The sequence below is a fragment of the Helianthus annuus genome, chromosome 16, assembly GCF_002127325.2.
Source record: "Helianthus annuus cultivar XRQ/B chromosome 16, HanXRQr2.0-SUNRISE, whole genome shotgun sequence".
NCBI lineage: Eukaryota > Viridiplantae > Streptophyta > Magnoliopsida > Asterales > Asteraceae > Helianthus > Helianthus annuus.
The window spans coordinates 13,194,675-13,221,068 of record NC_035448.2 but is presented as its reverse complement, the minus strand read 5'-3'; the positions used below and the strand labels follow the sequence as shown (position 1 = coordinate 13,221,068).

At 37.6% G+C, this 26,394-nt stretch overlaps 3 protein-coding genes across 4 annotated transcripts; all 3 read left to right on the top strand.

Moving 5' to 3' along the window:
- Positions 1–4,178: 4,178 nt before the first annotated feature.
- Positions 4,179–8,997, top strand: LOC110916119 (nucleoprotein TPR). 2 transcript variants are annotated; one of them, XR_002579508.2, is made up of 8 exons: positions 4,179–4,408; positions 4,720–4,800; positions 4,892–4,942; positions 5,029–5,131; positions 5,275–5,825; positions 5,901–6,068; positions 6,171–6,285; positions 8,655–8,997. XR_002579508.2 is itself a non-coding variant. In XM_022160875.2 (7 exons), exons 2-7 carry the CDS (start codon positions 4,720–4,722, stop codon positions 6,225–6,227), a joined length of 1,011 nt encoding a protein of 336 aa, XP_022016567.1. In that variant the 5' UTR covers positions 4,179–4,408; the 3' UTR covers positions 6,228–6,516. The 2 variants fall into 2 exon arrangements, 1 of the variants encoding a protein (XP_022016567.1); XM_022160875.2 differs by lacking the exon at positions 8,655–8,997 and having other exon boundaries at positions 6,171–6,516.
- Positions 8,998–13,614: 4,617 nt separating this feature from the next.
- LOC110915242 (SNAP25 homologous protein SNAP33) lies at positions 13,615–16,924 on the top strand. The gene is made up of 6 exons (XM_022159905.2): positions 13,615–13,817; positions 14,835–15,353; positions 15,674–15,767; positions 15,885–16,021; positions 16,300–16,397; positions 16,520–16,924. The coding sequence occupies exons 2-6, from the start codon at positions 14,877–14,879 to the stop codon at positions 16,617–16,619; spliced, it is 906 nt and encodes a 301-aa protein (XP_022015597.1). The 5' UTR covers positions 13,615–13,817; positions 14,835–14,876; the 3' UTR covers positions 16,620–16,924.
- Positions 16,925–21,572: 4,648 nt separating this feature from the next.
- On the top strand, positions 21,573–26,329 carry LOC110917209 (diacylglycerol kinase 1). The gene is made up of 9 exons (XM_022161801.2): positions 21,573–21,755; positions 21,870–21,911; positions 22,674–24,034; positions 24,432–24,798; positions 24,874–24,950; positions 25,229–25,348; positions 25,456–25,620; positions 25,695–25,832; positions 25,938–26,329. The coding sequence occupies exons 3-9, from the start codon at positions 22,925–22,927 to the stop codon at positions 26,085–26,087; spliced, it is 2,127 nt and encodes a 708-aa protein (XP_022017493.1). The 5' UTR covers positions 21,573–21,755; positions 21,870–21,911; positions 22,674–22,924; the 3' UTR covers positions 26,088–26,329.
- The last annotated feature ends 65 nt before the right edge of the window (positions 26,330–26,394 follow it).

Below are 26,394 nucleotides of genomic sequence, written 5' to 3'. Positions count from 1 at the left end.
GCGGGTTGGTGTGTATATGGAATTAAGTATATTTTAAGCCCTTTTTACACGTTAGTCAAGTTTTAAATTTATAAAACACGATATTTTACTAACACCAAACACATATATGGGCAAGTGCACCCATCGTGAGCGTAGTATAGTGTTGGCAAGATATCGAGGTCGTCCAAGGACACAAGAGCTTTTAGTACCGGTTTATCCTCAACGTCTAATCAAATCAAAAGTTAGAAAAAGGTTTTTAAAATAGAAAAATAAAACTAACTAGAATGCTGAAAAATAAAATAAAAGTAAAAACAGATAGACAAGATGAATCACTTGGCTTCGACTCGTGTATAGTGTAACCTTTGATTATTTCCGCACTTTTGCACTTTTTAAGAGATTATCTTAGTTATTGTAGTAGGCCCCTCTTTTGAAGGTGACGTTACCCTCAACCCAGTAGTTTGAGTCAGCAAGGATACAATCCTAAAGGGTCCGATTATTGAAAGATAATTAATTAAGTTATTAATGCATATTATGGTAGGCCCCTCTTTTGAAGGTGACGTTACTCTCGGCTAAGTAGTCTGAGTCAGCAGGGATACAATCCTAAGTAGTCGGGTTAAAGTATTAATAGTAGTTTAACTTATGAGGGGATCAAAGAGTTTGGACCCCCGCCATCCAATACCGGTAGGTATTGATGGAGGTCCTACTAAATTTGACCCAGGTCCTTTGCGGGATTTATACACTGAATAATGGCAAGACTCTTACCAAACCGTTCCCTTAACCCCCGACCAGGTAGCCAACATACCTCCATATAGACCGTGGAGATATGAATGGTGAAAATCTTTTATTTTATATAGACAGTAAAATAATGCCAAGACACCACAGACAAACGATAAGGAAGAATCACCTTCAACATAAGAAACTAGTTATTAAAGTCATTAATACATAACCAAATAAAAAGTGCGAAAAGATTAAAAATAAAAAGTATTACACTAGACACTTGTCTTCACCAAGTGATGTAAGAGACTTAGGGAAACATGGCCTTTGATTGTCAAGAACTCTTACAATCAATCTTGGATCCCGAGACGACTCACACACTCTATGATGGACAATGGATGATGGTGGCGGATGATGGTGTTGTGATGGTGGTGGGTGGTGGGTGAAGTGTGAGAGGGGTGGTGTGCCAAGGGATGAGTTGCAAGTGATCCAAGCACTCCTATTTATAGGCTGAACAGAAGCTCGGGCACGGCCCCGTGTCCATCCTTCTCTCTTTCTTCATTAATTGCAGTTTGTCTGCATTAGTTGACCACGCGCCCGTGTCCGCTGAGCACGACCCCGTGTGCAGAAGCGTATCTGTACTATGAAGATTTGCCTGGATTCTGCGAATCTTATAGTTGACCACGGCCCTGTGTCCGCTGAGCACGGCCCCGTGGTGGGCGATGGAAGCTTCTACAACTTTGTCTTTTCTGCTGACACTTGGGCACGCCCCCGTGCTCACTGAGCACGGGGCGTGTTCAGCCTTCTGTCTTCTTGATTTTGCTTGGGAAGATGTTGTCGGGGGGTCGGGCATGCCACGTTTGTTCCTTTTCTTGTATTTATGTTAGATTTAGTTGCCTTTTTGCTTCTTTTGTTCATTTGAGCTCATTTAATCCTGAAAATACAAAAGGAAGACAAAAACACACTTTTTCCAACATTAGTACTAAAAAGGGTTAGTTTTACGTCACAATTGATGTAATTTATATGTTGCATTTTGTGCACATCACAATTACAATAAATTTTTTTGAATGGCAAACCGCTGATAAATTTTTTTATACATTTTCTAAAATGAATACAATCAAACATATTAAAGTTTGAGTGAGTTTTTATTAAAACAAACAAAACATGAATTTTAAACAAAGTTAAATCACCTATTTGCATCCAGTTTATTAAAACCTAGAAAAACATAAATATAAATAGCAATTACAACACTTTTTTTAATGGCAAAGCTTACATACTACTAAATTAAACCAAACTAGTAATTTTACCCCGTGCGGTGCGGCGGAAGTTTGATTATCAGCATAGGACCAACAGTATAGCAACCGAAAGTGATAACCTAAAACCACGGGAAAATGAACATTGAAACATCAACATACGTATTAAGAAGACGAAATACTAAAAACAAAAAAAAAATATATCAGTTCTGATAATACCGATACTGGTAATCATATTGTTCGGTTGGAGTTTATTTTGTTCGTCATGTTAGCAAAACAAAAATACTAAAAGGAATAAAAGTGGAGGGACTAAAGATGTATATTATGAAAGTTAAAGTAGATGGACTAAACATGTATATTTGCAAAGTTAACTAATAGAAAAAACTTTAAAAATGGAGGGACTAAACGTGTATTTACAAAGTTAAAGGGTAAAAAGAGTTAAATCGTTGTGGCCAACCATATTGTGACACTCGGCTATGTCGGATTGACTAACTGACATAGCCTTTTTAAATAGTTATATAATAAATCCTAGGACTATGGGGTGTGGAGAGGTCTAGGTTGGGGACATTGCTTGACACGTGGCATGTGTGGGCTCAACCAGTCCACACCCAAAAAAGTGGGGTGTAGAAGGGGCGTGGTCAGGCCGGCGTTGTGGAAGGGGCTAGCCAAACGGTCATCCACACCCAGCCAACCATTGTCAGACATGTCACCCCAGGCCAGCGCCCCACGCCAAGCGGACAACACCCAACAAAACGTCAACCCAAGATGGAGCATCCGGCGTTAAAGGGCCAAAACGCCAAACGGACAACACCCACACTCACCAGTCTAATCTACTCTTTGCTTGGTATTGAATTCAAGACGTTCCACTCAAACATAATAGTCTCTAAGGGGCTGTTTGGCAACATCTGAATGGTTAAGTGCTGAACCAGTAAGCAGTGTTTTAAAAACCGGTATATACCGGCCGGTATTACCGGTAATACCGGTTGCCGGGGTGTTGGCCGGCACGATTCACTCCGGTATTTTGAAGGAACAACAAACGATTTGAACCGCCGGTATTCAGGTAAAAACCGGTATGTACCGTTAAACCGGTACCGTCCCACCATTTGATTTTCTTTAGTCGGCCCAAGACATTGACGATTAACCTCCGGCACTTGATGTTTAAGTGTTTAACCAAGAGCATCGTATGATCCATTCATCAGAGCCTTTGCGTACCATCCATTCATGATTCATCAAAGCCTCTGTGTACCATCGATCATCAGAGGTATAATTTTGTGTTTAAATTTTTGTTTCTAATTTCAAATCGATTGGTTTTGCCGTTGTTTTCTCTGTTGGAGAACAGAGATGGTAGAGTCGAAGAGACGACAGTAAGGGAGCAAGTCTGACTTTCTTTATCTTTCTTCTATATCTCTAATTTTACTATATATTTTTTAATTTCTGTAATTGTATGCATAAGTTTACTAAATATCAATTTATCCATATACATAATTTATTTTCACAACTGTAAAACTATTGTTTTGAGTTGTATAATAAAACCGGTGACGTATGGATTTGTTTACGCATATATATACGGTGATATGTCTTCAAAAAAAAGTTCCTTGTTTTGTATTAAAGTTGTATTTTATAAAATTATAGAGTTAATTAGTTAACCCGGTTGAACCACCCGGTATAATACGGTTCAACCGGTTGAACCATTTTTGAGCCAAATCCGACATGACTTAAAAACCGGTTTTTAAAACATTGCCAGTAAGAGGTCTGAACCATTAAGTGCTGAACCAGTAAGATGTCTGAACCATTAAGAGCGTGTATAATGCTTAACCGTTTAGAGGCAAATGTCTGACCAATTCAGATTAGAGGTCTTAACCATTCAGACTCTGTATAAATCTTAATCATTCAGAGGCAAATGGCTTAACCATTCAGATATTTGCTCGTGAAACAAACAGTCTGAACCATTAAGTGCTGAACCAGTAAGATGTCTGAACCATTAAGAGCCTCATAAGGGGATGTTTGGTAGCCTCTGAATGGTCATTAAGAGGCTACCTCTTAATGAACCATTAAGAATTTTACCAATGAGAATGTAGAAGAATGTGATATGTAATAATTTACCATTCAGAGGTTATCTCTTAACCATTAAGACTTGAAGTTACCTCTTAGATTTTAAATCATTAAGAGGTAGCTAACAAACAACAACTAAGAGCTAAACAAATAGCCCCAGAAAAGTCTAAAAAGTGAGCTAACCCAAAATTACCTGCATGTTGTTTACCAAACACTTTTCTTTACTCAAACTGCATTCGTGAAACCACACAAAAAACCTACGGAAACCCAAAATCACAATATTCATTCCAAAAATTCCAATTCTTGTAACTCATACTTAAAGATCACAATTACAAATCAGTATCCCCTCTTTCATCAGTAATTCCGCTCAATTACCTCGGTTTATGTTGTCCAAATCAAAACCCTAAAAGGTAATTATTCCCCCTTTTCAAGATTATCAAAAAATGCTAATTTTTGTGAGATTTGGTTTGTAACACAAATATAATATTGATAATTAATATTTTTAATCATCGACTTGCTGGTTGTAAATTTGTAATTTCAATATTTATTTCCTGGAGATGAAAACTGATAGGATTGATAATGATATCTGAATGTACTTTAAAAAACTGTTTTTTTTTTTTTTTTTTTTTTTTTTGTGTGTGTGTGTGTGTGGGGGGGGGGGGGGGGGATTGTTCAGGGTTGTTCATAAATGTTTGATTGTTTCAGTTTTTTTATATTGTAGATGTCTACTTGTTCTAGTAGTAGCAGCAGTTGCTTTTTGGATGATGATGAGTTACTACAGTTTGAGGCAAGATGTAAAGAGGTACATTTGATCTTCACTTCCCATTTTAATTAGCACTTATCATGTTTGTGTAGTTTTACTTATACGTTTTTCCGATCGTGCTTGGATGTAGTTAAGGATAGAAAAAGACATGCTGAAACAATCAAGCTCCGAACTCATTCGGGTCAGTTATTCTTGTTTATATTATTTACGTATGGGAACCGGAAACCTACGTGAAATAGTTTTGACCCGATAGTTGACTTCCTACAGAGTTTAAAATCCCACGCTCGAACATTATCCGAAACGCGATCTAATGACAAGAAGCGTATCCAAGATTTGGAAAAAGAATTGAGTAACTGTTCTCAAGAAATAGGTACTAGCCACTAACCGCTTTTAGTTGAAACGTTATTTAGACAAATTAGTTATGAATTATGATTCCTAGCAGGTGCACTCTGCTGGATGCAGGTGTATGGTTGTACTGTAGGCTTGCTTAACTCGTTGCAATGAACCTCACAGATTACTTGCAGGATCAGTTGACCACACGGGACACAGAGATAATTCATTTGACCGATTATATCCAAAATCTAGAGTTGGAGGTCAAAGCAAAAGACGATTTGGACAGAATTGTGAGAAACTTAGAGCATGAACTGAAGGCATGTAAGTCGGAGAATTCGGCTTTAATGAAGAAACTAGAGGACAAAGAACATGAGTTGCGTAATTCAACGTTATATATAGAAAAATTAGAGGAGTCGATATCTGATATCGCGCTAGATTTCCAATGTGATATAGAAAGCATGAAACTTGATTTGATGGCCATGGAGCATGGCTTTCTCGAAGCTAAAAAACTTCAAGATGAAGCCGTTCAAGAACATCGTCGGATGCAAGAACTTACTAAGAACTACAAGATTGCAATACAAAATGTTACACAATTAGTTGAGGAAAATAAAGAATTGAGGGAGAAGCTTAATGCCTTTGAAACCGATGCGGATTCGGAAACAAAAATGAAGAAATCAAGTGAATATGAAGCTCAAATACATGAATATGAACTTCTTGTGAACCAGCTGAAGGTATGTTGACTTTAAGTGATTGGAAATATCAAACGGGTCGTAACTGTTGGTTAATTTTCCTCTCGTTGTTGGCAGGAACAACTAAAAGACGAAAAGTTTAAGGCAAATGAAGAAGCCGAAGAGTTAGCTCAGGAAATGGCGGAGTTAAGATATCAGTTAACGGGATTGCTTGAAGAAGAATACAAAAAACGTGTGTGTATAGAAGAAAGAGCTTTACAAAGAATAACCGAGTTGGAAACTCAGGTAAATTTTTTATAACTAGTTTAAATCCTTAATTCCATAACTCAGCTAAATTAGCATGTGATGTAAATTTTATAATATTTAATGTTATTTATTTTCATCAAGATTGAAAAAGAAAGAAGGAAAACTCTCGCTGATGTTCGAGGTCTTCCAAATGCTTAGGAGATTCTTCCAGGATCACAAGTCGTGGGTTCAACGTTAATTTACAGTTCAGGTTAAGGTAAAATCTCGTGTCTAGCTTCGACATGTGTATTGTATATGTTTTAGAAATATTGGAGAAGTCGATTTGTTGAGTTAATTTCTTAGTCGTTTTAGTGTGTTCAAAGTCTAATTCGTCATGTATAAATTTCAGTTTCACAATAAATTGAAAAGAAGGCTGTAGATTAATTTAATTAAAACTTAACGGATTTAGTTTTATGTGGAGATATGTTATAAACATGTTTTACAATCATTGTCTTTGAGATTTAAAAAGCTTGAAAAGTGTTAAATAAGTTTTTATTGATAAGTCTGAAGATGAAGCAGAACAATAAAAGAAAGAATATATATATTGGAGTTAAATGCCATTTTAGTCCCTGCGGTTTGGGCCATTTTGCCAGTTTAGTCCAAAGGTTTCATTTTTCGTCTGTGGGTCCAAAAAGGTTTCACCGTTGCCATTTTAGTCCAGTGGTTTAACTTCATCCATTTTTTTCTGTTAACGAGAAGGGCAATTCAATCATCTTGAATGTAATTATGTTAACTAGAAAGGCAATTCGGTCATATAAAATGACTGAATTGCCCTTCTCGTTAACAAAAAAAATGGATGAAGTTAATCCAGTGGACTAAAATGGCAACGATGAAACCTTTTTGGACCCACAGACGAAAAATGAAACCTTTGGACTAAACTGACAAAATGGCCCAAACCACAGGGACTAAAATGGCATTTAACTCTATATATTAGTTGACAAAGTTTGTTTGGGTTCATGTTCTATTTCTTTTGATTGGGTTGCAGCCCGCTTATGTAGCCCATAGAGAAGGAATAAATGTCCTGGTGTAGAGGTGTACAAATCGGTTCGGGTTATAAAACGAATCGGGTTGGTCAACTTCGGTCAAAATCGCCGGTTCGGGTTATAAACCGGTTTTAGTGGCAAAAATTCGAACCTATACTAATCGATTTGGGCCGGGTTGAAACCAGTTAAAATCGATTTTTCAAACAATTTTTTTTTTTCAAATCAGTTCGGATCCAAACCGGCTCTAGTACTGAGAATAGGAACAACATACAAATTGGCGGTTTGGGTCTGTTTGGAAACGGGTTTGTTTGGAAACGGGTTTGTTTGGAAATCCAAACGGGTTTTTTTGTATCTCTACCCTGGTGTACAAAGATCTTAGGGTTGTAATGTTCTAATTGTAAAGAGGTAGGAAATATATTCTGGTTTTATTTTATCACCTTTCTAAATTCAATATACAACTGAAATGATGAGTGTACTTGATCCGATTTAAAGAGTTACCTAAATACAAATGTTTTAGTTTGGTTATTGTTTTATGACGTAACCCGTATCCGACTCAACATATTGGCTTGGGTACAAACTTGTTTTAAATAAGTGACAGCGATAGCGCTTCAGATTTGGCGATGTGAGGCGTTTGCATGAAGCAGCATGAGGCAATACTTAACTGGCGGAGCGTGAGGTACCTTCACGTCGCTTGTGGTATTGGGTCAAAATACTACCCATAATTCTTAAAACAAAATATCTGATTTAAATAACTGCTTTGAGGGCATATTATTCTTCTGTTAATTGATATCATCGATACCCGCGAAAATCCTTACTAATCATGCATATGTTGAAAATTTTAAAAACCATAACGATCGCACCAGCCGTTGTAGCTTCATCATAAACTATCCTCTACATATACATAATCAAGATATTTCTTTCTCTTCATAACCCAAAAGGGCAGACAAATCATCAATCATCCTCATCGCTCTCTCTCAACCAGGAGATTTGTTCATTAACGGTTTTGTCAAACGGATTTCAAGCAAGGTATCATTTAGTAGTGTAATTTTGATCGAATGTTTATGTATAGTTCTTCTTTATATACCCAAATCCTTACATTTTAAAGCTAGGTATAATGAATCGTTTGGTTGTGTATTTGTTTCGATTTTGTAGTGTAACATTGTTATTTGTTGTGTATTTTGTGCCGATTATAACTCTTGATCGAATGTTTATGCATTGTTCTTTCCTAATAGCCCCAAATCCTTTCATTTTCAATCTAGAGTTTAGTTTGTTGTGTCTAAAGAATCGATAATTAGATCAAATGAGGACTAGTAAGTCGAATTTGATAAAAAATAAGTTTCATATGGTTAAATAGACTAATAGTTCGTTAAACGAAGTTGTTAATATAAATATGTACGGCGGAAAAGCGAAAGGATAGCTGGTAAAGCGAAATCAAGACTAAAAACAAAGCCGAAGACCCGATAATATGTTCTGACGATGAAGAAAGTAAAAATTTTGGAGATCTTGTTGTAGTTGTAGTTAATTTAAAGGGTTACTTTGGTATAATAAGGTTCATGTGTATAGTATGTTCTGTGAAGTATCTAGTTAAGTTTGAGTTGTGTAGGTGACAGGATGAAACAAGAATCTCAGAAGGGGGATGCCAAAAACGTACCAGAAAAAGTAAAGAAATAGTTGCTGGACCAAAAGTTGGCGGGCCCGAAAAGAAGAGGGATGCCAAGAAGGATTGACGAATACGTTGGTTGACGATGACTTCGAGAATAGTTATGGCAAGAAACTGTATTTAGTATACTTTGTGTATTCATAATAATTATCGGGTGCCGAAGCAGGTAACGAAAACAGTACTCTAAGAAAAAGAGTTACTTTGTTATAACAGATTTTTTTGTGTGTATACTGTTAATGTTATATGAGAAAAATGCCCGGATAGTCCCTGTGGTTTGCCTATTTTTCACCTTTAGTCCCTAACTTTCCAAAATTACAGCGATAGTCCTCAACTTTTGCAATTTTGTTCCCGGATAGTCCCTTGCGTGGATGGGGGTTAGTTTTTGATGTTAAGTGAATGTGAAATTACAAAATTACCCTTACTATTAAAAATAACAATAAAACATAAAAAAAGAGTAAATTAGGTTTTTGGCTCCTGTGGTTATATCACTTTTACTATATTAGCCCAAAATAAGAATTTTTAACATATCTGCCCCTATGGTCTCTATAACTAACCATTTTGGCCCCCATGATCTCTAGACTTAGGGGCCAAAATGGTTAGTTATAGAGACCATAGGGGCAGATATGTTAAAAATTCTTATTTTGGGCTAATATAGTAAACGTGATATAACCATAGGGGTCAAAAACGTAATTTACTCAAAAAAAAAATCTAATTTATCATTTAAAAACAAAAATGGGCTTCACCTTTTTCCTTGCCCTGCCTGCCCCCACCCCCTCTCCCCTCTCTCTTCCTCTTTCTTTGTGTACATGTAAAAGTTCATGGATTGAATTATATTCCTTAAGATGTCAGCTATGAAACTTTGATAGAATTTCTCATTGAGGATACTTATTTCATGCATCCAGCAGATGATTATAACCTCATTCTACGTATTTCAGGAAATAGCGTCCCACTCACGATGTCAGCTATGAAACTAATTCAGGCAAGTGAAAAGTTAACTTTATGGCATATAAAAGGATTTGGAGAGCGTACTAGCTGACCTTTATACAAAAGGTTGTAACAAATTAAGGTGTATTGATTTGCGGGCGGTGTGAAAATGTTAAAAGCTTGGTGAACACGTATAACCTAGATGTAACCTAGACATCCAATGAACTTGGTCAAAGAGGGATTTTTTCCCAAGTGGAAAAAATCGAGCTGTACGGTATGAACAGGTTGGAACTTCTATGGGATAGCATCAAACTATAATCAAATTATAAGACCATGTGTAGTGGGGCGTTTTTTTTAAAAAAAAAAAAATTCAAAAAAAAAACGCCCGAAAACGCCCATGCCCCATTACATAGGGCGTTATTTAAAAAAAAAAAAAATCAAAAAAAGCCCATTTGGCGTTGTTTTAAAAACGCTTTCCCCCACTTTCATCTTCCAATCATCTTTCATCTTTCACCTCCTTGTCCAATAAGATTTTTTAGGTTTTTTTTCTTTATTTTATTTAATGCCCCAATAATGCTCAATAATGCCCCATCCCCACTACACCCATTTTAGAAAACGCCCAATAACGCCCCTCTGCTGACTGGACCGCCACATGGCGTAAAATGCCCTAGGGTGGGGGCATTATTTTCCCCTTCCACTACACATGTTCTAAGCTTTTGTAATTGTGGCACTTTGGTGGCTGTCATTTCGACTAGAGATGAGCAAACATCTGGAAGTAAGGGGATTCGGTTTGAGTTTTTGATTTTGTTTTTTTAATAGGTTAGTGACAGAAAGAGGGAGAGTGGAGTGGTGGTGATGGGTGTCAGTCGAGAAAGAAGAAGAAAGGAGAAAGAGAGAAGAGTCTGGGGATGGGGCTGTCATAATTAAAATATAGTGGTGGGACCCACTTATATTTATAATGATCTATTAATGTTTTACTTTTTTAATGAAGGGTAGTTTTGTCAATTCACACCCACTTAACTAAGAAAACTAACTGATGCTAGGCGTAGGGACTATCCGAGAACGAATTTGAAAAAGTTGGGGACTATAGCTATAATTTAAAAAAGTTAGGGACTAAAGGTGAAATCTGAGCAAACCACCGGAACTATCCGAACACTTTTCTCATGTTATATTATAATTCATATATGGTTTACATAGGTGAGAAGATGGAAGAAGAAAATCGGAATATTGCAAAGAGGTCTGAATACGTCAGGAACTTACAAGAGAAATGACGTAAAGAAGAGTGTACGAGTTGTAAAAATGTTATTTTTCTGTATAATCCACGACTTGAAATCGAGTTCCGTTTAACTAGTGATGTTTTTCTTAACATATAGACAAACGTAAGAATAAAGCGGAAGAATCAGAAAGAGTTGGGAATACATCGGTTGACGAATAGTGTAGTTAGAACAATAGCGATCGAAGAAAAAAATGAAGTGACGACAACAAAGAATAAGAATAGGATAAAGTTGATCAGTTGCTGGGTATTAGGACGCGAACTCTTACCGATTCTTCCGCTTTATTCTTACGTTTGCTAATTGATTGACTGTCTCGTCACTTCATTTTTTGTCGTATTCTTTGTTGTCGCCACTTCATTTTTATTCTCCGATCGCTGCTGTTCTAACTACACTATTCGTCAGCCGATGTATTCCCAACTCTTTCTGATTCTTCCGCTTTATTCTTACGTTTGTCTACATTTAAAGAAAAACATCATTAGTTAAACGGAACTCGATTTTAAATCGTGGAAAATACAGAAAAGTAACATTTTTACAACTCGTACACTTTTCTTTGCGCCATTTCTCTTGTAATTCCTGAAGTATTAAGACCTCTTTGCATTATTCTGATTTTCTTCTTCCATCTTCTCACCAATGTAAACCATATATCAATTATAATATATACATTAACGGTATACACATAAAAAAAACTCTGTTATAACACAATAACTCTTTTTCTTAGACTACTGTTGTCTTCGTTACCTGCTTCGGCACCCAATAATTATCATGAATACACAAAGTATAGTAAATACAGTTTCTTGCCATAATTATTCTCGAAGTCATCGTCAACCAAAGTATTTGTAACCCTTTCGACATCAATCTTCTTGGCATCCCCCTTCTTTTCCGGCCCGTTAACTTTTGGTCCAACAACTATTTCTTTACTTTTTTTGTTACGTTTATCCGCCTTAGACATTTCATCAACCCTTTGAGATTTTTGTTTCATCCTGTCACCTATACACAACTTAAACTTACTTAGATATGTACACAACATACTATACACCTGAACCTTATTATACCAAAGTAACACTTTAAATTAACTACGGGGATGTTTGTATACCTCTTAATAAGGCTCTTAATGGTTCAGACCACTTACTGGTTCAGCACTTAATGATTCAGACTGTTTGTTTCACGAGCAGATGTCTAAATATTTCAGGCATTTGCCTCTGAATGGTTAAGATTAATACAGAGTCTGAATGGTTAAGACCTCTAATCTGAATTGATCAGACATTTACCTTTGAACGGTTAAGCATTATACAGGCTCTTAATGGTTCAGACCTCTTACTGGTTCAGCACTTAATGGTTCAGACCTTTTACTGGTTCAGCACTTAACCATTCAGATGCTGCCAAACAGCCCCTATAACTACAATAAGATCTCCAAATTTTTTACTTTTTTCATCGTCAGAACATATAATCAGGTCTTCGGCTTTGTTTTTAAATCTCGATTTCGTTTTACCAGCTATCCTTTCGCTTTTCCGCCATATATATTTATATTAAGAACTTCATTTAAGGAACTATTATAGTCTATTTAACCATATGAAACTTACCGTTCAAAAAAAAACCATATGAAACTTATTTTTTATTAAATTCAATTTACTAGTCCTCATTTGATCTTTTATCAAACACCTAAAAAAAACAATAATAACATCAACACAAGAAGTATTAGAAATCCAGAGTTTTCAGCATTACTAATATAAAAAATTCATCAATAATAATTTCCCAAAACTAACGTATTGCATCACCTACATACATGAAAAAATATACTGTTTTAAAAAGTTGAATAAAGGAAAGGAATAGTAACTTATGAAAAAAGATACTATTTTATATTTTATTTATTTAATCCATAAGAAGATAGATGACTGAGAGTCACGGGATTTTGAAAGCGCCGCATCTAGCTCAGCAGCTTCTTCAAAAGAGATGACGGATACAGAGCTAATATATGGGATTCTAACCTAGTTACATAATATATTTGATTTTGATACATGTAAACAAGTATGGTTTTGGTAACCCAAACCTTTTAAATTATACTAAATCAAGCGTAGATTGTTAACGTCGAGGTGTGCTACCACATCCACGTCGGCCAACCCCCATCTGCCCTGCACGCCCCACCCACATGGTGACACACCTCGGAAACGCCCCTTGGCTTGCAAAAGTGGTGCCATGTCGATGATGATATGGCCATGAGCGTGAATAGTGTTTACACCCACTACATTCGGTCTTAGGTTTTGAATTTCTCTCTTGGATTTTAGTTTCCTGTCTCCGTACTTAAATGACTTGTAACGTAGAGTCACCTTAAGTAAGAAATAGATGGCTTACGTGTAAATTTTCCAATCATTAATTATTTAATTAACACAAAGATACATCAAGATATTACGTTTGAACCCATTACATTTATCCAAATTGGGTTCAAAATAAACAAAGTTACCTCATTTGTTGTCATGCATGCTTTTTTTAACAGTAAATTTGAATCACTGATGGACCACTGGAGTATTATCTTGCCACAAACGAAACCACCTGATCATATACACTACTAATTCAGAAGAAAACCCAATAAATATGAAAAAACCCTCTTTGAAAATCAAACCCAGAATCTATTGGTACTAAAGTCCTATCCCACTCTCAATATGCGCTAGGCTATAAAGCCATGGACTTCTTGTCATGCATGCTAGCTACTCTTTCTTGGTTGTTTATTCTCCCAAACGACAAGAAACCGCCCCCTAAAAGGGTTCGATCGTCAGCCATCAATGACCTTTTCTTGAAGAATTTTCTAATACCCACTTTCAACTTCCTCTTAATTGCCCCATTCATCTTTCTTTCCACTTCGAGATTCTCTCCGGTTGACACCGTTTCCTGTCGTATCTCCCCAATTTCACAGGTGCTTTTACTTCTGTTTTTAGGTTTAAATTTCAACTTTATCTCGTTACAATCGGTACCCAAATCATATACGACTTCAGTCATGATAAATTCTGCTTCTTTATTCATCCGGGCTTTGTTTAGTTTGTTGATTTTAGTTAGTTTTGGTTAATTTTTCATGGGTTTCAATTCAGTTTACTTGATGGGTATCTGGTTTCTCAGAATATGATCAAGAAAAATTGAAACTTTGTTACTTTTTAGGTATATAATTGATATGTTCTTGTTACTGCTTTGTTTGGTTAACTAATCTTTAATTTGGTGGATTAGTTGTTGATTATTTAGGTTTATTAATTTAGAAAGTCAATTTGATATTAGGTAAAAGTCAAACCCTTAGTCTGATCAAATCATTATTCCAGTTATTTCATCTCAATTTAATCTTGATTTTTGGTATTTGATTCATATGTGTTTTTGTTAACAAATAATCTTTGATTCAGTAGGGATGTTGTGAATTATACTTTTTAGAGTTAAATGCCATTTTAGTCCCTGTGGTTTGGGCCATTTTGCCAGTTTAGTCCAAAGGTTTCATTTTTAACCTGTGGGTCCAAAAAGGTTTCACAGTTGCCATTTTAGTCCACTTGATTAACTTCATCCATTTTTTCTGTTAACGAGAAGGCCAATTCGGTCATTTTATGTGGCTGAATTGCCCTTTTAGTTAACAGAATTACATACAAAATTACCAAATTGGCCTTCTCGTTAACAGAAAAAATGGATGAAGTTAACCAAGTGGACTAAAATGGCAACTGTGAAACCTTTTTGGACCCACAGGTTAAAAATGAAACCTTTGGACTAAACTGGCAAAATGGCCCAAACAACAGGGACTAAAATGGCATTTAACTCTACTTTTTATTTTTTAATTTGGGAAATTAGCATTATTGGTATTAAAAGTCAAAAGGTCAACACCAATTTGAGAAAAAGTCAAAACTCTTTGTTATCATCTAACTACTTGTCTTATTTTCCATTGTTCTTGGTTCTTTTTCAGTACACATATCATTGTTCATAATCGAATTCTGCATAATCGAGTATGTTTGGGCACAAGAAACCTCATCTTCACAAAACTACTAAACAAAACACAGTTGACCCTCGAGTCCAAAGTCAACCTAGCCACAATCCATTTGATTCCGATGACGAGATTGATAAACAGTCAACCCGAAAACCGTCAAACGTAGCTTCATCTAAACCTTCTTCATTGACCCAAAATTCAACCACCAGTCTTTTCGATGATAACGGGGTCAATAAAGGGACCTCGTTTGCATCAAGAAACAAATACAAGAACGACTTTATTGATTCCGGCGGTATAGAGAACCAAAGTGTGCAGGAATTGGAGCATTATGCTGCATATAAGGCGGAAGAGACTACAAAGTCTGTGCATAGTGCATTAAAAATTGCGGAGGATATCAGAGAAAGCGCTACGAACACGATGATAACCTTGCATCAACAGGGTGAGCAGATTAATCGAACCCATATGGCTGCAGCTGACATCGAGCAGGATCTCAGTAAGGTATGTGAATAGACTGGTTCGCTTTGTTTGGTTTGGGCCAGAAGCATGGACCGAACTAGGGCTGGCATATCGTGTCAACCCGACCTGTTAAGACACGAACACGATAAGACATGAACTCGAAACAGGTAAACACGAACACAACATGAAATCTTATCGTGTCGGTTTTTCTAAACACGAACACGAACCTGATAATAAATAGGTTACACGAAACGACACACGAAACCTGTTAACCACTTTACGCAGTTCCAAAGTAATTAAACCGAACCACAATGAACCGCTTTTTGATTATATTAATCGGGCTTTTTTTTTTCTTTTTTTAGGGTGAGAAGCTGTTGGGAAGTCTAGGGGGCATTTTTTCTAGGACTTGGAAGCCTAAAAAGGGTCAGACAATAAAAGGGCCTACGAGCATCAGAGGTAATTAACCAAAATAAAGTCGTACGTTTAGATACCGTTGTCGTAAATCTTTGTAAGTTATGCTTGGTGGGAGGGCGTTTTAGTGATTTACTATACTAACCTTTGATAATTTTACAGATGACCCTGACCGAAGAAAGGGTAACCATTTAGAGCAAAGAGAAAAACTTGGACTTACAACATCCGCAAATAAGGGACCATCATCGCGTTCAAGAACTCCACTTCCTGAATCTGCAGATGCTATGCAGAAAGTTGAGGTATGAATATACTTTCAATCACGGGCCTTTTGAACAATCAAGTAACCACTGTTCTTTTGAGAATATATATATAGGGTTAGGGTAAAATGAAAACTCCTATAAGTTGTGAGAACCGTGAGAACTTGGCCTTACAAAAGGTTTTTTCCAAAAAAAAAAAAAAAAAAAAAAAAAAAAAAAAAAAAAAAACTTAAAAATCTTTTTTATGCCACCCGTGTAAATAAAAACTAGATTTTGGCCGTGTTAGGGTAACATTAATCTCTTGTAATTCAACATCACAGTATGAAAAGGCAAAGCAGGATGACGGCCTTTCTGACTTGAGTGACATATTGGGGGAACTAAAGGAAATGGCTGTTGACATGGGTTCAGAGATTGAGAGGTTAGTGTTTTCTAGCAACCGACTCATACGGGTTCGGTCCTATTTAAGGGGTCTGAATGCGTGTTTTGTATCTGAAAATAAGAGGTAGCGTGTGAAGGTTGAATGTTTTTTGCGTTGTGTAGGCAAAACAAAGCTCTCAATCCTCTTCAGGATGATGTTGAGGAGATCAACTTCAGAGTGAAAGGCGCCAATCAACGTACTCGCCGTCTGCTTGGAAAATAGGTTGAAACGTCGTATGGTGATGTGGTTTCGTCAGTTATTTTTTTATGGAAAAACTTTCATCCATTTTCGACGGTTAAATGATAATTGTGCCATTGTCAAAACTTGCAAACAGCCAATGTATTTCGCCATCCTTGAAACTTGTAACCGGTGCTACTAATTGGAATCTCCAAAGAGTGGTGGTGGTGGTATATGAAGTCAATTACTTTTGAATATTTTCAAGATCATATGTTTTTGTTAAATACTGCTTTGAGAATGGGTTGACTTTTCTGACTCAAGGAGTCAAGGGTATATGTTTCTTGAGTCCATATTGAATTTGCAGGCTTTGATTATGCACTTTATTATGGGCCCTCAAAAAAATGATGGACCAAATAGTTGGATAAATAGTCAGATAGGTGATCATAGAGAGTTTTGCTGTTTTTCATCAGGGGCGGACCTATAATGTTATAAGGGGTAACCTTTGTTGCCCCGTTGTCTATAATGTTACAAGGGGTAACCTTTGTTGCCCCGTGACGCTCCGACGGTAGTGTAAATTTTAGAAAAAATTGACGTTTTTTCGATTTCGTTACCCTTTACAGAAACGTTAACCCTAATGCAATGGGTTCAGTTTTATAACTTTTAGGCAAAAATCCGGATCACCCCACTTAAAATTTCGGTTAAGCCTCCCGATCGCTCCCCTCAGAAAATAAATCTTGTGTCAGCCACTATTGCCACAGCGAAATCACAGTCGGGCCTATTTTCTCCCATATTTACGTTTCATGGTCAGGGGCGGTTCTTAGAAGGGCTATGGCAGGGCCACGGCCCGGGCAAGTTTTTCGGCCGTAGTGCTAATTTTCCGCATTTCAATCGAAATTTTTTATATATACTATGCCCGGGCTTTTTTTAGTATCCGTGTCTTTCGACCCTGGCACGTTCAACGGGCAAGATCCGCCACTGTACCTCCGCCACTATTCACGGTACAGTTGAGTTGTATTTGAACTTTCCCATGAGCATTTCACATTAGGTGGTGGTAGCGCTTATAACACAATTTAGCATGAGATGTTATTTCTTATACATGATACAACAAAATGTGGTTATGTTTACGAGATGGTCTTATACACCGAGTGTAGTGTGTTCATCGAATATGAATATTCTTGTATATCGAAAGTGGTTATACTTGTCACATCGCATACCCATTGTGGTTCAGTTTGAAATACCCACTTACATATCCACTTACATATAAACTTTATTCCGTCCTAAATAATATTAAGTAGTTATTTAAATATAATAAAACAAAGAGAAAAATGCCCGGATAGTCCCTGTGCTTTCGCCTTTTTTCACCTATAGTCCCCAACTTTCTAAAATTACCTGAATAGTCCCCAAGTTTTCATTTTTTGTTCCCGGATAGTCCCTGGGTCTAACTTCAGTTTGTTTTCTCTGTTAAGAGGGTGTGAAATGACAAAAATACCCTTTCCTTAAAGGGCCAAACCACAGGGACTATCCGGGCATCTTCTTTATTTTTATTTATATAAAACCCCACCACCACACTTCATCTTCAACCTCCACCCACCATCACCCTCCTCCACCCTCCACTATCACCGCCACAGTCACTCTCCACCAATTGTGACTACAGATCCCACCATTTTAATTTGATTAGTCGCAGCTGAGATCTGAAACCAAGGCAAAAATTAGAATCGGGAACGTGACTACAGATCCCACCATTTTAATTTGTGACTACAGATATCTGCACAAGTTCATCATTTCTTAATGCACAAGTGGGAACGTGATTATCTTTCAGTTCCGAATCTGAGAAGCAACAATTTATAAAAACTAAAACATAACCCATCAACAACCTCCCCCCTACCCATCCCCTTCAACCTCCTCAACCATCACCGGCAAAGAATTCCGGTCACCACCGCATGCCACAGATTCCAACCAGCAAAGCAAATATGTGAAAGCAAAACTCTCACTTGTTCCCGAGAGAGAAAAAGAAATAGGCGGTGGTTGTGACAATTTTCATAGATCGGATGGGTTTTGGTGAACCGAATCGGACGCCATCTGTGACAATCCATCATCGTTTGATAAAACGCCCTCAAGGTGTTCGATCTTTTGTGTGACGTCAACCCTGTCGGATGACTTGACTTTGTAGCCAAGAACTGCTAGCAGCTCGTCAACTCCGGTGTCTTGTTCATTGAATTCGTCCCACATCTTTGATTTACCGGTCAGATCGGGAAGCAGGGAGGAGTGGAGCTGATGGAGCCGGTGAAGAGGGTGTGGTTTTGATTTGGGTAGTCACGTTTCATGTTTGAATTGGAATATTGGATGTGTTGGTTTTGAGTTTTGCTATTTGGGATCGGGATTTGTTTTGTTTAACTGTTGGTGAGGGAGAGTGACTGTAGTCACAATTTGTTTTGCTTGAATTGGATGAGTTGGTTTTGAGTTTTGCTATTGGCCTTGGTTTCAGATCTTAGCTTCGATTAATCAAATTAAAATGGTGGGATATGTATTCACAATTGGTGGAGAGTGACTGTGGCGGTGATGGTGGAGGGTGGAGGAGGGTGATGGTGGGTGGAGGTTGAAGATGAAGTGTGGTGGTGGGGTTTTACAAATAAAAATGAGGAAGATGCCCGGATAGTCCCTGTGGTTTGGCCTTTTAAGGAAAGGGTATTTTTGTCATTTCACACCCTCTTAACAGAGAAAACAAACTGAAGTTAGACCCAGGGACTATCCGGGAACAAAAAATGAAAACTTGGGGACTATTCAGGTAATTTTAGAAAGTTGGGGACTATAGGTGAAAAAAGGCGAAACCACAGGGACTATCCGGGCATTTTTCTCTAAAACAAATTGTTGTTTTGGTTCTAACTAAATTTTCATAGGACATGCAAGCCACATCCAATTTCATCTCTAAATTTTTAAACGGACATAACTTTTTTATACGTTAATATTTATATATAAAATACACCATAAAACGAACATTTTATTCTCTTTTATTTGAGTATGACATTGCTATAATTTTTTAACTAAAAATAAACAAAATGTTATGTGATTATATACACGCTTTCAACTTGTTTAAAATTTCATATTATATCACTACACTATAAATAAACTAATAAACACTTTTAGCTCATTTACTTATTATTTAGTTTGATTTTTCTTTAATAATTTTCATTTGTTAATTTTTTTTACGCAGTTGTATTTACATTCTTTTCCTCGACGTTTCATTATAAATTTTGTTGAAAACATGATAATATTCAAAATAGAGTAATTTTTTGTGTTGTAAGTTATAACGAGTGTTGGTATAATACGAATTGATTTCAACCAAAGAACATTGTTAACAGTTACCAATATCATTATTATTGGAACCGATACAGGTATTTATTTTTATGATCGATATCTTTTTGCCATGTCATGTCGTAACGCACGCACGAAGGAATTCCGCTAGTTTTCTTTATGGGAATGTTTTTCAAGTTTTGATGATCAAAGGATGCATAGTCATTTTTTAAGGGTCCTAATAATCACACACCCCAAAATCTTAATTTCACACCCTGTATACGGGTCGTATAACGTTATACGGCCATATAGAAATTAGACCGTATAACATTCTGTACGGGTCGTATAGTATTATATGAGGTTTGGGTCGTATAACATTCTATACAGGTCGTATAATGTTATACGGCCCGTATACATGGACAAAAAAAACATTCTCTGACATTTTTTTTGTGTGCAACAATCAGTTAGACCGGAGGGTATGGGGGCCGTCCCCATGCCCGTCCTCCCGCCGCCGCCCCAACCCCGTCAACTTCGTCCTCCCTCAGTCGGATTCGACGGGCCTCATTCCTCTCTCCTCACACACACACATCTATACATACATATATATATATATAAAGGGGTTCGTCCCTTACCCCCTAGGTCCATCCCCTTCAAGCCCCTCCTACGTGGCGGCCCATCCCTTTGGGGATGAGGCTCTCCATACCTACCAGCCTTATACGACCCGTATAACTCTATATAGTCATATACACGTAATGATGTAAAAATAAGATTTTAGGGTACGGGAAGATTTCCATTTGTCACCCCGCCAGAAAGCCGTCATTGAATGCCTACAGAGGCCTCACGCTCAGGATTTCTTAACTGTTATTCCTACTGAAGGTTTGGGTCAACGAATGTCAGCGATGGAGTACCGGTCAATTCTTAAGTACCGTTTGATGATCCTCATGTTCCCGAATGATGAAACTTGCCCAGTCTGCCGTAAAGCATGGCTAGATAAATACGGGGAGCATGCGTTACACTGTAGAGAGTTGCCGGGGTTTAAGTATCGCCATGACTTTGTGCGAGACGCGTTAATGGATATTCTCAGACGAGCAGGGATCTCGGCGAAGAAAGAGGCACCGGTTAATTTTCTTACAGACCCGTCGGAGGGGAGATCCACCCTACGCCCAGCTGACGTGCTAGTTTTTGGTTGGGAGGGCGGGAAACATGCTTGTGTCGATCTCACAGGTGTATCCCCACTAGCCGGGTTCCGGGAAAATGGATTTGTGGCGGGGCAAGCGGTACTGAAAGCAGAGTCAAAGAAGGTGGAAAAGCACGCGAAAGCTTGTGAGGATAATCAACATGCCTTTGTCCCCCTGGCGTTTGACACGTTCGGCTCCTTGGCGCCGGAGGCAGTTCGGTTCTTGTCTAGAGTTCAGCGTGTGGTCCATAGCAACTTTTCGACCCCTCAGGGGCGAGGCTTTGTTTTTAGTAGATTAGGGTTTTCTATTCAAAAAGGGATGGCGGCGTAGTTTGTTGCTCGCCTACCTGCTATCCTTATGTAATTTGCCCTGGCGATTGGAATGAAATTGCTTTTTTGGTAAAAAAAAAAAATTAAGATTCCAAAACTTTGGGAAAAGAGGGATTAGCACGTGACATGACCCTTGCCACGTGCCATATCGTTGACTGGTGTTTGTCAATTTCAACAAAAACAGACAATATGGATCCTCGTACCCATGTCTGTTTTCTCATGCCACGCACGCACACAATTCTTTTGTCTCAGAACAAACCGGAATGAATCTTCTTTTTCCCCCAAATATTATTATTAATTATTATTATTATCATTTCAACAGAAAAATTCACAAACAAATCCAAAAGCTTACAATCATTTGACGAAAAGCTTACATTAATCACGTACGTTTATGATTGATTCTATGCATAATATATCTAACCTCCATGGATCTGCATATATTTGATTTCGCTTTTGTTGTCTGCGTTATTATAACAGGATATTTGTTTCTGTTTTAGGGTTTCTTGAAGCCACATCTTTCATATTCATTTGGATTGCTGGTATGCAATTTTGCCCTTCGCTTCATGCAAATATGCACATTATCATTTGGTTATTATTTTGTAGATTCTCATTTCGGTTATTTTGGTAAACATTTTGTGTTTTATTATGGGTAAATACACTTTATTTATTCGTGTGGAAAAAAGATGCTAAATGTGCATGTTTGTAACTATATTTTTGAATGATTGTTGGTTCAAGTTTGTGTAGTAATTGGAAATGTCCTACATATTGGCATATTTAGAGTTTATGTAGTAACTATTTAGCAATATCAACATTACTCAAAGATCTTGTTAGCATCCCAAACACCACCTAAATCTCTTTAATTTTGGCCTTTTTTCACATATCATTTGTGATCTTTACAACATCAATCTTGATATTGTTCTGTTATATGTTATGATTGTAAAAAGGTTTGAGTTTAGCGGAACCAGGGTCAGATTCCACTGGGTTCCTTTTGGTAGTTTTTCACTAATTTTCATTATTTTTTCCCAAATCATACAAGGTTTACACTAATTTTTTTCCATTTTCTTCGAATCAAATGGGTTCCTGGGAACCCATGGAACCATGCTAAATCCGCCCCTGTGAGTTTTGACCCATGTTGTTTTTAACAACCTTATTATAAGACCCGAACATGAGAAGGTGTTAGGAGTGGGATTATGAGCATAAGTAATTTATTGTGCAGTAACTTTTGGTCTATATTTTTAGAACTAAACTTAAGATATTCGATTAATAAACGTGCGCACTAATTCTTCTCTTCTCGCTTGTAGGTGATCCATTTGCGTTCTTGAGTTCTTCCCGGAAACACTTTTAAAAGCTTATCTGCACATACTTCAAGTGTTGACGAATGAGTTTCTAATAGTTTTGGAGACTGCAAGATAATCAATCATTGCATGTTACCTTCTCTACAGCTTTATTGGTCTTTTGTAGAACCATTTTATTGTCTATATGACAGTAATACACACCGATTTCACTCGTATTGATGACATTTAGATTAGGATCATGATTTAAAAACCTGAAAATGGACGAATATAGAGAAGAAGACGATCATTTCCTGCCTGCAGCATGGTTGAACTTGAGCACATCTGAACTTGCGGAATCAAATCTCTTCATAATATCCTGCTTCATCGCCGGCCTAATCGGCATCTTAACAATCATTTACACCGCATTTCAATGGAGAAGAAACATAAGTCTCAGTTGGACAAAAGCCATCGCAGGGACAAAAAAAGATTCAAAATCAAGCAAAGATCTCGTAGCTTCACACACATGGTATTTAGAAGCCGTAGGTCGTGGAAAAAGCTTAAACTGTTGCGTATGCCTAAAATCCATGTCACCATCTCAATCTCTCGGGCCCATGGCGTCTTCCGGAAGTTTCATTCACCGTTGTAGCATATGTGGCGCGGTGGCTCACCTCAATTGTTCGCCAAACGCTAATAAAGATTGTAAATGCGTGTCTATGGTGGGGTCGGATCATGTACTGCACCAGTGGGCTATTCGGTGGACTGACGTTAACGATCAACCGGACGGAGCGTCTTTCTGTACACATTGTGAAGAACCGTGCAGTCCTTCATTTCTTGGCGGGTCGCCAATATGGTGTTGTTTATGGTGTCAGAGATATATACACGTCGATTGCCATAGTACATATCGTGAAACGGGTGATATTTGTGATATGGGGTTGTTTAAACGATTGATATTATCGCCTCTTGTTGTCAAGGTATTAGGCCTGTCATCATCAGGTGGGATCTTGAGTTCGATAACGTTTGGAGCAAATGAGATCGCGTCTTCTGTACGCGCGAGTATATCAAGTCAAACTAAGAAAAACAAGCAGAAGAATCGAGTCAATGCAGATGATGGGAGAGTTAGTTTAGAGGATTCTGAGTCAACGACAGAAAGCACATCAGATAATAATCAAAAAACCGATGGTGGTAACAGTGAAATGATGAACAAAAAACTGAGTTATAAAAGAAGTCACAGAGATGAGTGTCAAAAGGTACAAATGAAGCAGAGATACGAGCTCGTTACTTTGCGCCCCGACGCAAGGCCTCTATTAGTTTTTATTAATAAAAAAAGCGGCGCTAAACATGGAGATTCGATCAGGCTGCGGTTGAATATTCTCTTGAACCCTGTTCAGGTTTGTACCTAAAGAGGTTTATTCTTCATTTATAAGGCTGTAAACGAACTGAACGAACACAAACAATCATTAAGGAATGAGCCTACTCATGAACGCTTAACAAACGAGATTTATTGTTCACGTTCATTCATTAAGCAAATGAACGTGTTCATAAACACAAACAACGTTTATGAACACAAATGAACACACATGAGCATATATATTCATTTTAGAATAAAATCTACATTTTCCATCACAAAGATTACAAAGAATCCACTGAAAAATAAATAAGCACTTAACATAATTATTTCGTTGAACGTTCGGTTCATTTACAGCCCTATTCATTTATGTTTTGACCCGACCCGATTGCACCCATATAAAAGTTAGCCTTAATCAAACTTTCTTATGTATGTTGTAGATTTTTGAACTGAGCTCAAAAGAGGGGCCCGAAGTCGGTCTTTATCTATTTAGAAGAGTCCCACATTTCCGAGTGCTCGTATGTGGCGGGGATGGTACCGCAGGGTGGGTACTGGATTGCATTGAAAAACAAAACTTTGTATCTCCGCCACCTGTAGCTATTCTACCCGCCGGAACCGGAAATGATTTGGCGCGTGTTTTGAACTGGGGTGGCGGTTTAGGCTCGGTAGAAAAACATGGAGGCCTTTGCATGATGCTGCAACACGTGGAACATGCGGCGGTAACCGTTCTTGATCGTTGGAAGGTTTCTTTTGTGAATCAAAAAGGAAGACCGCTTCGTTCGCCAAAGTTCATGAACAATTATCTTGGTATGTCACATCTTTTATATTATGATAATTATGGATATTATCATGTTAATGGTCGCTAAATACTTACGATTGTAGGAGTCGGATGTGATGCGAAGGTTGCTCTTGATATTCACAATTTAAGAGAGGAGAATCCGGAGAAATTTTATAACCAGGTGAACGTGTAAAGTAAAATTTGGATCGAAATGAACTGTAATGACCAGTGGCGGACTTATAATGTTAGTAGGAGTAGCACGGGCTACCCCTCAACCCCGACTCCATAGTGTAAAAATACCCCTTAACTCCGTTTCCGTAGTGTAAAAATACCCCGCAACTTCGTCTCCGTTATACAAAGGATACCCCTGGTCTAAAAAATAAAAAATTGGGATACTCCTAAATTTTTAGGCTAGTTCCGCCGCTGGTAATGACGTGTTTAATAATGGTTTGATTGCAGTTTATGAATAAAGTTTTATATGCTAGAGAAGGTGCGAGGAGTATGATGGATAGAACGTTAGCGGATTATCCATGGCAAGTTCGTGTGGAGGTTGATGGGGTTGAGATTGAGGTTCCCGAGGTTAGTTCAACCTTTTTTGTGAGAATCCAAACTCACAGGGCCCGCCAATACCCTGCTGTATCATATAACATAAATTTGTGGTAACAAAATGAGCTTAAGTTTTGCAGGATGCGGAAGGCGTTCTTATTGCGAATATTGGGAGCTATATGGGGGGTGTGGATTTATGGCAGAACGAAAATGAAAATAATGATAATTTTGATCCTCAATCTATGCATGATAAGATATTGGAAGTTGTAAGCATTTCAGGAACTTGGCATCTTGGAAAGCTTCAGGTAAGTTGTTGTCTTTTGTTTAGATTGTGTTTCGTTTTGCCTCGAATAACGTAAACTACGGTTTTGTGTACCAGGTGGGGCTTTCTCGAGCTCGAAGGCTAGCACAAGGGAAGAATATAAGAATTCATCTTCTTGCACCATTGCCAGTTCAGATTGATGGAGAACCATGGTTACAGTCACCATGCATATTGAATATTGCACACCATGGACAGGTATGAAATTATTCACATTTTATAACACATACATTAATTATTTTTTTTTAATAAAATGTCATTTGTTGCAAAAATGTTGTGGGGTGGGTTTGTTTGTTGGTACAGGCTTTCATGCTGAAAAGAACAACTGAGGAAACACTTGGTCATGCGGCTGGAATAGTTGCGGATGTGCTAGAGAATGCTGAAACGAATCAAGTGATAAATGCTTCTCAGAAGCGAACTCTTCTTCACGAAATGGCACTTAGATTGTCGTAGCACCACCACCACCACCCTATAAAGCCTTCGTTTGTAGATGGCAAGGGGACGATTTTCATGGGATTGTGTACTTGTTACATGGCTAGAATTTGGGACAAATATCTGAAAGCCATGGCTAATTGTATTGTTCCTTATGATGTTTCTGTATCTGTTACTTAAGTATTTGGAATTTTAAAAGTTCAACTTGAACTTTTAGAGAGAGAAATGCTAGTAAGAAAGAAGTAGGTCGAATGCTACACAAACGAGCCTAAGCTCGACTGTTGAGACCATTTGCCCAAGTCGTGGCTTAAAAACTTGTGGTGCACAA